This window comes from Callorhinchus milii, unplaced genomic scaffold, assembly GCF_018977255.1.
Source record: "Callorhinchus milii isolate IMCB2004 unplaced genomic scaffold, IMCB_Cmil_1.0 Scaffold10, whole genome shotgun sequence".
Classification (NCBI taxonomy): Eukaryota; Metazoa; Chordata; class Chondrichthyes; order Chimaeriformes; family Callorhinchidae; genus Callorhinchus; species Callorhinchus milii.
The window spans coordinates 13,087,800-13,099,267 of NW_024704751.1; the positions used below are offsets into that span (position 1 = coordinate 13,087,800).

The 11,468-nt window shown below is 46.4% G+C and overlaps 1 protein-coding gene across 1 annotated transcript in view; it reads right to left on the minus strand.

The window, feature by feature from the left end:
- The window catches only part of LOC103188700 (microtubule actin crosslinking factor 1), a 163,951-nt gene extending 154,240 nt beyond the window's left edge, over positions 1-9,711 (minus strand). Inside the window, 2 exon segments of the mRNA XM_042338917.1 lie at positions 9,072-9,380; positions 9,569-9,711. Of these exon segments, the coding sequence (XP_042194851.1) occupies positions 9,072-9,234 (163 nt within the window). The 5' untranslated portion in view covers positions 9,235-9,380; positions 9,569-9,711.
- Positions 9,712-11,468: the final 1,757 nt, after the last annotated feature.

The window sequence follows — 11,468 nt, forward strand, 5'->3', positions numbered from 1 at the left end:
AAACACAAAGATTACTATTTATTATTTGCCAGAATAGTCCTCTTTCGAGATTTAAACAGTGCCTGGAAGTGGAGCGTGTAAAGAAATTCTAACACAAGTTCTGTCCCCTGTTCTGCTTCCAGTACATTTCCACAAATCAATATCACTGGAACCAGCAAACCTTTTTTTCCTCATTCCAATCCACAGACTGCAACCCATAAAAATTCCCAGCCCTATGCCAACGTGCGGATTCAGGTTATCTTACATTACACAAGTCAGTGAGTGAGGAACGAAACTGTATGAAGGCCTTTGACATTTGCATATATATATACATACACATATAAAAATAATATTATTTCAGTGCAGCATAAACGTAGGCTTGCGAAAGAAAAAAAACACATTTTAAATTACACGTCCTGCAAATCGCAGATACCCTATATTAAAAAAAAACTCAACAATCTTCCTGGCGACAAGGAATAATCTCCCAAAGCCATTTACAATGCATCTACCGCAATTCCTCATTAAAGGGGGGGGGGGGGGACAACTTTGCATTGCATCTCCTTTAAGTCTGCGGTTTGTGTGGGATTATTTAGGTGACGAGTGGAAGGGAAACTGATCTGATTTCCTCCCAGAAACAGAATGGTCTCATCCAGATTCCCATTCGCCTGACAGATGAATTACATCACCAGCAAATAAAAAGGAATCAAAGGGAAATTGAGACTCTGCCTTCCCACCCCCCACCCGCCACCCCCCCACCCCACACCCCACACCTGCAAAAAAATAGATATTATCCATCCTCCCATCCTCATTAAAAGTCTAACTTGCAATCCAATCCATCCCCACCCCAAACAGCTGAGCACTGACACACCTTCCCCTGGAACAGACAAGGCAGCGGATGGATGGATTAAAACATACAATAACCCAGTGAGATGGGTCGGTAAAATGCACTACATTCACCCCACATTTAGGGCCGAATTTTTGCATTAAAACCGAATTAAAAACCCCGAGGCCCTCTCGGTCAGTGATGAACCTAATGATACGCTGCCCTCGGGGATGCTGTCTGCTGAGGGGCAGTGCCACACGGCATTGGGAGATCTCCTACAGGAGGAAATGTTGTCATTGTGTGAAAATAAAGCGACAGGAACTGAAAATCAGAAAAGAAAGGAAAAGAAGAAGAAGAAGAAGAAGAAAAAAGGGCGTCCGGGGGTTTAAAGGAGAAATTGTTTCTCACAGAAAAAACATAGCAACAGAACCAGATAGGGATTCCTTATTATTATTATTATTATTATTTCGTTCCCTTTCTGCTGCTGTTGGATGTGTCTGTGTTTATAAACGTTTCCAGACAAAACAAAACAAAACAGCAAATGTCATTGATAACACCGAATGCGATCACATAAATGAAACACACATTTCCTTCTGATTTAATAACCTGAACACAATCTGTACACACACTCACACTCACTCACACGCACACACAGACACTTACACACACACACACTTACACACTCACACACACAGACACTCACACACACACAGACACTTACACACTCACACAGACACTCACACACACAGACACTCACAGACAGACACTCACACACAGACAGACACACACTCACACACAGACATTCACACACACAGACACTCACACACACAGACACTCACACACACAGACACTCACACACACACACACACACACACAGACACTCTCACACACAGACACTCTCACACACAGACACTCACACACACACACACACACACACAGACAGACACTTACACACTCACACACACACAGACACTCTCACACACAGACACTCACACACAGACACTCACACAGACACTCACACACAGACACTCACCCACACTCACACACACACACAGACACAGACACACTCATAGACACACACTCACACTGACACTCACACACTCTCTCACACACACACATACTCTCACAGACAGTCTCACACACACAGACACTCACAAACGCACTCAGACACACACTCACACACACAGACACTCACACACACTCTCTCACACACACACGCACACACACACAGAGACTCTCACAGACACTCTCACACACACACAGACACTCACAGACAGACACAGACACTCACACACACCCACAGACACACAGACACTCACACACACAGACAGACACAGACACTCACACACACCCACAGACACTCACACACACACACAGACAGACACTCACACACACACACAGACAGACACACACACACACAGAGACTCTCACAGACACTCTCACACACACACACACACACAGACTCTCACAGACACAGACACTCACACACACACACGCGGGGAACGAAATAAAATAAAATTTAAAAAAAATCACTGTCAACGAAACTCTTGAATACCAAAGATATAGTCACATTATATCGTTGCGATTATGAAAGTAATATATAATATATTATTGTGGATCACTGAGAACGTGGGACAAAAGGGGCTAAAGCCTGAGTGAGGGAGTGAGGGTGTGAGTGAGGGTGTAAGGGAGTGAGTGTATGAGTGAGTGTGTGAGGGAGTGAGTGAGTGTGTGAGTGAGTGTGTGAGGGAGTGAGTGAGTGTATGAGTGAGTGTGTGAGGGAATGAGTGAGTGTGTGTGAGTGTATGAGTGAGTGTGTGCGGGAGTGAGTGTATGAGTGAATGTGTGAATGAGTGTGTAAGGGAGTGAGTGTGTGAGTGAGGGAGTGAGTGTGTGAGGGAGTGAGTGTATGAGTGAATGTGTGAGTGAGTGTATGAGTGAGTGTGTAAGGGAGTGAGTGTGTGAGTGTGTGAGGGAGTGAGTGTATGAGTGAATGTGTGAGTGAGTGTATGAGTGAGTGTGTGAGGGAGTGAGTGTGTGAGGGAGTGAGTGTGAGTGAGTGTGTGAGTGAGTGAGTGTGAGTGTGTGAGTGTGTAAGGGAGGGAGTGAGTGAGTGTGTGAGTGAGTGAGTGTGTGAGGGAGTGAATGTGTGAGTGAGTGAGTGAGTGAGGGGTGAGGGAGGACCTGGTTTCCTTGAGGACAGGGCTCTGCTCACGTCGATCGATCGATCGATTGATTGATTCCCAGTAAATATGTATTACCTTTGTACCGCTCCAGGACATCCTCGTAGGCCTGAACAAACTGCTTCTCCTCAGCGAAGCTCGCGGGCATCTGCCCCGGGACATACCCCGCCATGGCCCGGGCCAACCCCACCCCACCCCGACCCCGACCCCAACCCCCGGGGGGAGGGGGGGACAGAGAGAGGGGGGACAGAGAGAGGGGGGGAAAGAGGGAGAGAGGGGGGACACAGAGAGGGGGGACAGAGAGAGGGGGGGACAGAGAGAGGGGGGGAGGGGGGGGGGACAGAGAGAGGGGGGGACAGAGAGAGGGGGGGACAGAGAGAGGGGGGGACAGAGAGAGGGGGGGACAGAGAGAGGGGGGACAGAGAGAGGGGGGACAGAGAGAGGGGGGACAGAGAGAGGGGGGGAGGGGGGAGGAGAAGGGGAGAGGGAGAGAGAGAGGGAGAGGGAGAAGGAGAGGGAGAGAGAGGGAGAAGGAGAGAGGGAGAGGGAGAGATAGGGAGAAGGAGAGAGAGGATGGAAGGAGGTCAGGGAGAGGAGGGCAGGGGAGGGGGAGAGGAGGGGGGAGAGGAGGGGGAGGTGGAGAAGGAGAGAAGAAGGGAAGGAAGAGAGGAGGAGAGGATGGAAGGGAAGGAGAGAGAAGAAGAAGGGAGAGGAGGGAAGGGAATGGGAAGGAGTCCTCCTCCTCTCCTCCTCCTCTCCTCCCGGCGGCCGCTGTGAGTTCAGCTGTTCCCGAGGGGTCGCTTCCCCTCCCGGTCACCGGGCAGTCGGGGGGTGTGGGGGGTCTCTGTCTCTGTCTCTGTGTCTCTCTCTGTGGTGCGGGGGGTGGGAGCCACTCGGGGAAGCGGACGATCCTCTCTCTCTCTCTCCCTCTCTCCTTCTCCTTTATTTCGCTGCCGCTGATGAATGGGAATAATGTGGGAGTGGGAATGGGGAGTGGGAATGGCGGCGGTGACGGTGACGGTGACTTGTGGCAGCGCCGCCCCGGAGTCTGACTCACTTTCAGGCCGAACACATTCCCAGGAGTTGCTCTCTCTCTCTCTCTCTGTCTGTCTCTCTCTCTCTCTCTCCTCCCCCCTCACTCCCCCCCTCACTCCCCGCCCTCACTCCCCGCCCCGCCCCGGTGAGCACAGCACCGCCTGTGGGCCATCCCCGGTTACTGCACCGCTCCGCTCCGCACTGCTCTACACTGTAATGCACTGCACTGGTGTTCACTGTAATGCACTACTGATCCACACTGTAATGCACTGTAATGCATTGCACTGCTCTACACTGTAATACGCTGTACTGCATTACACTGCACTGCTCTACACTGTAATACACTGTATGTACTGCATTACACTGCACTGCTCTACACTGTAATACACTGTATGTACTGCATTACACTGCACTGCTCTACACTGTAATACACTGTACTGCATTACACTGCACTGCTCTACACTGTAATACACTGTACTGCATTACACTGCACTGCTCTGCACTGTAATACACTGTACTGCATTACACTGCGCTGCTCTACACTGTACTGCATGGTACTGCTCTACACTGTGCTACGCTGGCGCCTACACCACCTCCTGCATCACACGGCACCCGCTCAGACCAGTCGCTGGGGTCAGGGAATCATCCCACTCAGCTCCTGTCAACCCTGCAAACCAATGCTCCAATGGCTGGATGGTCCTGGATGGACAAGCAGCGGGAAAGCCGGCCAGACAGCGACGGCAATGGCAAGCTCTGTGGGTTTTGCTGGTTAGACTCCAGCAGTTACCCCAACGCACCCTCTGGGCTTCCCCCCTCCCTCCCCCCACCAAAGCCTTGGCTCTTGCCAACCTGTGCCTAATACTCTCTGGAATTAAGTAAGCAGGAATGAGTGCCTCCAGGGAAAGAGACAGAGAGAGAGAGAGAGAGAGAAAGAGAGAGAGAAAATGCACATCTCATTCCAACAATCTATCTCTGGGAATTCTGACCCCCATGTCGAAGTGGGATGCATGGAATTCTCAGTTCGGTTTGGATACCCTTAAGCAACGGTGATGGGTCTTTGCATGTGTCAGACACCCGGCTGACAATAACGATTACAACACAACCTGTAGCAGTCATGAACATGCAGAGGGAGCCTCGATTAGTGTTTCATCTGAAGGACGGCACATCTCACGCTGCAGCACCAATCCCAACACTGCACTGGAGTGTGAACCCAGACTACGATTTGCATCCGATGAGATGTTAAAGTGAGGTCCGTATACCTGTTCACGCGGGCACGAAAGATCCCAATGAAACTATTGGAAGAGAAGGGAGATTCTCCCGTTGTCCTAGTCAATAATCCTCCAGATAGAATTAGTCACTCACTTCATGGCTGTTTGTGGAAGATTGCTGTGTGCAAATTGGCTGCTGTGTTCACCCACAAAAACATAGTCCTTACACTTTACAGTACATCCTGTGAAAGCGCATCGGGAAGTCCTCCTGACGTTACAGGGCTCATGTTTATTATTATGACTGATCACACTCTACTCTCACAATAACAATGAGGTTTAAAGACACAGTGAAGAAGATAAACATAGGTTTCTTTCTGCAGGTGATCTTGTGTCTGGATTAGAAAGGCTTCTGGGAGAGGTAGCAGGGGTAGGAGAGCAAAGAGATGTAGGGATTCAGGTTCAAGTCAATAAAAGGACCGCAGGTGGACAAGGCCATAAAGAAAGCAAATATAGTATTGGCTTTAGATCCAGAAGAATCTAATACAAAGGCAAGAAATGAATGTTAAATTTACTGCATTCAGTAGAAGGATAAGAAGGATATTGTGGCAGTGAGTCTACATTTACTCGAATGTTACCAGAGATGTGAGCTTACATCTTTTAGGAAAGACTGGACAGGTTAGAGCTTTTGTTCCTGTTAGTCTGACATTTATTCGGAACTGGATGAAGCCATTTACAATTTTGGAGGGGTTTGACAAAGAGAAACACAAACAGAGACTGTTTTCCAATTTTTGGCCGGTCCATAGTAAACGGGTATAAATAAATGTAAGATAGCCAGTAAAAGATCTGAAAGAGCGTTTAGGAGGGGGCTGGTGAGAATGTTACACTCGCTGCCAGAAGGCTCTGGTCAAAGCAGAAATTATAATGCACGCAACAATTACCTACATTTGGAAAGATCGCTTCACTGATGGTGACGTTTCAGAACGCTTTACAGGGAAAGAGTTGGACACGGAAGGAACTCGATACATACAAGAGGGAGAAGTGAGCGGAGGGGTGGGGTGGGGGGGTCTACAGTATGAACACCAGCACAGACAAGTGGTACTAAGTGACTTGCTTCAGAGCTATGGCTTAGCCCGAAACTATGAGCAAGAGTTCGGCTTACATATTATATACTGAAAATGCTCTCCCGATCGTAACATCGGAAAATAATTCACAGCGTACACAAAAAAGGTAGACGTGACTGAGTACGGTAATGACTGCATTGCCGCGCTTGCGAGATTGAAACAAAAAGGGTCGCAATCCTTCCTCTTCAGACCAGGCAATACTCTGTTTTAGGTGCTGAGGAATCTTTCATTCCGTTGAAACATCATACAACTTGCAGAAGATAAAATGTTGAACAAAAATGTACGCCGAAGCTCCACTGCGCCTCATTTCGGATGCAAGTAAAGACAAAGCAGTATATTCCATCATACTCTGCTTACATTACACCTTTGATGGGCATGTGCGAGGACAATCCGGCCCCTCGATTCTACCCGGTCTCTTTTGAACCAATTTCAATGCAATTATGTTGTAATCTGTGCCATACTTAAATGCATTTATTGAGCTACCGTGACAACTGTTAAAATGAAAGTGCTTTCTAAAATGGCATTCCAGCTCTGTTATGCTATCGGCAGCGCATACCATCAACTTACCAACACGGAAAATCAATATCACAATTCTTTTCGCAACCCCTGAGCTCATGGATGTGGGACGTGGGACAGTATATCTGTGGACCAGTTCAGATTGCACAAAACCAACTGGTCAGTGATTTACCTTCAGTCTGTCACGCAGAGAGAATCAGTGCTTTGTATTAGCTTTAATTATCTCTTATTGACACCCACCCTCCACCTAAATTATGAGTCAATGTACAGGGAGAGTGAAAAACAAGGAGTAAACCAAATGAAAGGAGTGGGTGGTCAGATAGAATGTTCATTTACATGAAAACAAGTGGAATTACTACTAATAATTAACAGCCTTCATAGTAACACGAATGAACGGTGGGAACAGCCACAGAGAATCAGAAATCGCAGCGCACGAGAAATACCGGTTTGTATTTTGGGGCAAACGACGTGAATCAAAATCATGTTAATGTTTCAGGATTATTAACAATTAGGTGCGACACTCGGGTTTTGGGTGATTATTTTATTTTATGAAGAATGTTTCTTGGCATTTAATTTTCAGGAATACAAGATGCTCTTAAGACGTTGACAGTGTTATAATAAAAAATAATAATCCTTGCATTTGATATAGCGCCTTATCGCGTCGTTCAGATGTCTCAAAGAGCTTCACAGCATATGGTGTAAAGTGGAGTGACTGTGTTTTGGGGGCAAAACACAGCGGCCAATTTGTGCAGAGTAGTGCCCCACAAACAGACGTGTTTATGTTTTGGAATTTGTGTTAACTGAGTATTTATTTTTTTAGAGTGTCAGACCTGTGCTTTGTTTAAAAATACACTGGGATTATTTTTCAGGATTACTACAATAGTATTTTTTCACGTGACACACCCATATGTGGAAGGAAATATTAGAATGCAGATGGCAGTGTTCTACATTTCAGTTGAATGATGTTTTTCATGGTCGGAATTTTATGGTACAGTTGGTATTCTGATAACCAGCGTTTTATTTTTCAGGATTATTATCTGATATATCATATACTGTAGTTTTTTGATTTATTTTATCAACTGATATGGATCCCTTAAATTTTATTCATGCCACGTCTAGGAATGAAAAAAAAATCTACCCAACAATTACTGCCTTTTGTGTTTTTTTTAAAAATAGAAATCCTAGGTGGGGTTTTACACATATTCACACAGATATATATTATACATTATATATATTTATGAAGGCTGGTCAATATTTTAGATGTCAGATTCTTTATGAGTTCGGATTACTGGAGTTTGGGATTTGAGGGCATTGCTGTATTTTTTTTTCTGAATGTGGTTTGGGACTAAAATGCTGGGGTTTGGGGGTGATGAAAGGCGTTTGATTTGTAACACTTCAGACAGCGTTAAGATGGAGACCGGTCCCTAATCGGTCGGAACCATGACAACGAAGGCATTTGGCTACTCCCATAACCTATAGACATGTTACATCCTGATAGTGGGTGGATGGGGGGCTTTGGTGTCTTGATATATTTGACACCAGACCCAAAGGTGAAAATATATCTTAATTTAGCCACTGAGAAAAGATAGGGCCAAGGAGAGAGTGGACGATTCTAAATCTTCTCCTAAATTCCAAGCCTCTGGTCAAATGGCTACAGATTAAACTACAGGTCATTCCCAATTATAGTACCATCCACTTTGTGACGACGTGTCGTGTCGTGTCGTGCGGTGTCGGGTTGGATTGGGTTGGGTTGGGTTGCAAAGGGAAAATGAAAGGACCATTAATGCCGAAATGATTTGCAGCTCGGATGGTTGGGATGGTGGGAGAGAGAGAGAGAGAGAGAGAGTTTGACTGAAGTATTGGCCATGCGAATGGGATGTCCATCCATCCATTCCCTCCTAAAACCATGTGGTTCAAGACACGAAAAATCACCCCCAAATCCCTCGCCTTTGATTTCGTTTCTTTTTATTTTATTGCATTGTACTGCATTGCATTGCATGGTATTGCACTGTATTTTATTTTATGTTATGAGCTGAATATTGAATGTGATTGCATTTCCCACGGTGCATGAATTGAACCCACAGGGCGATTTGGGAGACGAAATTGCGACAATATCAAAGGCTCTGGGGTTGAGGATGATGGGGAGAGAGAGAGAGAGAGAGAGAGAGAAGAAAAAAAAAGGCTTAATGTTAAAGGGATCTCTTACCAGCCACTCTGACCACCGCTCTCTCTGCCGGATCCAACACCGAGTCTTGCCTTTGCCTCTTGGACCTCTGGTGCTTGGACAGATTCCAGGGCAAAGTGTCCCCAGGACATGGAGATAGGCTTCCCGACCTCTCGCTCACACTCTCTTCATCCGAGGAAGACATCAGGAGGGCAGAGAAGGGAGCCTTCTCTCTCTCTCTCTCCCCCTCTCTCCTTCTCTCTATCCCTCTCTCTCTCCTTCTCTCCTCCTTCTTTCTCTCCTTCTCACTCACAAAGATCTGAAGAGACTCCAAGGCACCATCACTGGGGGCTGTGTGAAGGGAGGTCGCAGTTTGACATGAAAGAGGGCTCCTCGCAATTGAAACACAAATGAATAGGGCAAAACAGACAGACAAGACAGCAGTCTGGTCCACCTGATGGCCAGAGCCACACAGGGCTCTAATAAAACCCTCCTCCCACCCCCACCCCTCTGGGTGGTTGGTGCCTGTGTTGTCTTACCCTCAGCTGATGCCCAGTGGTGCTGATGCTTTCTGTCAAGTGTTGGGGCTTATGCGATGCAATGTCACCGGAATTAATGGCTGTCTGGATCCAGAACCACACCGAATATATCCACTCAGTGCAATTCCCTCTCTCTCCCCCTCCCTCCCTCCCTCTCTCTCCCTCTTCCCTCTCTCTCTCTCTCTCTCTCTGTGTGTGTGTGAGAACAGCTCACTCCAGGCGTGGGCACACCAGCCACAGCCACACACAGCCACTCTGCAAAGACTTCCTTGTGCTTCAGCAATTTAATACTGTTGGAACACAACGAGTATAAGAGCAAACTGTTATTTTTCTATCTTTCTCTCTTCCTCCCTCTCTCTCTCTCTTTCTCTCCCCCTCCCTCTCTCTTCAGAATTGAATGGCTGGATTCTCCTTCCCCTCTTTAACAAGGAGCTCTCTCTCTCTCTCCTCTCCTCTCCTCTCTGCTCTCTCCTGTCTGTCTCACAGAGCAAGAAAAAAAATGTAAGGGAGAGATGACTGCGATGGGCAATGAAGGCATGGATTATCTTTGCACATCATGACCCTATATGGGGGCTACAAAGGCAGATTGGTGGCATTTAATGAATCCTTCTGCTCAGGGTTAACCCATTTGGCACTGTCTGTGTCTTATTTTTTGATTTCAGCAGTGATGAAATTAATTCCCCATGATCTTAATGTGCATTTATGGTGTCTTTCCTGTACGTTGTGGCGCTGCGATATGATCTCTGATCTCTGGCAGATTATTTCAGACCTAAAATCAACTCTTAAAATGGTCGTTTTCTTTTTAAATGAGCAAATGGATTATACCATTTTACACTCGCAATTATTATTCTTTCTGTCGAGTGTCCCTTTGTTGAGGGTTACCTTAGTCCATGACCTCATTCCATGAATTTTCTAATTACATTTTGAATTGCTGTCGCCCCATCACTGTGTACCCAATTTAACGAGCACAATAATCCTTACATTTGATACAGCGCCTTATCAGGTCGTCGAGACGTCTCAAAGCGCTTCACAGGATATACTGTAAAGTGAATCAATCGACTGTATATTTTGTGGGAGAAACGCGGCAGCCGATTGCGCACAGCAGCGTCCCTCAAACAGTCATGGATTGAGTGACCAAATATTAATCATTTATTTATTGAAGGGATTAATACCCCTGAAAAAGCGATCCGCCAATTGACTAACAACCGGGCTCCTACGTACTGCGGGTAAACAGAGGTGTGGAGTAAGGAAACTTACCCAACAATTCGCTCTGCCCAGGACTCAAACCCAGGGTCAGGCGAGTGCTCTAACCGCTGAGCTACAGGACTCCACACTGTGTATGGCTCCCACAATAAACATCGAACACTAATTACACGTCCTCTCCACAACACGTCATAGAATTGTAATATTCTACGATTCTAAGTGGGACTGACTGGGTCGCTCTTCCGAAGAGCTGGCACAGGCACCGTGGGCCGAATGGCCTCCTCCTGTGCTGGAATTTTCTACGATTCTATGAAGACGCCACTCCCTCGTCAGTCCCGATTCTTATAGACCATCCATGAGAAACCTTTTAAGAAGTCTCATTGGCTTTTTATTGAATACGATATTTAATTTCACTTAAATTCTAATTAATTATTAAAGAAAAACCGCCCATGTATCTTATGCTTTGGTGGATGCATCTTTCATGTGAAGCGACCCACAGATCCCGACGAGATGAAGAAAGAGGATGTTCATGTGAGGGGTGTGAATGCCAGCCAATTCATTGGCCATTTCAGTGAAAGGTCAGTGAGATACAGTCTGGGAATTTACTACGATAGGCATAGGAATGTCACGGTTGGAATAACCTAATATTCTGAAAATATGATTAATTATTTTAAGAAATAGCGGGAACCTACAAGGG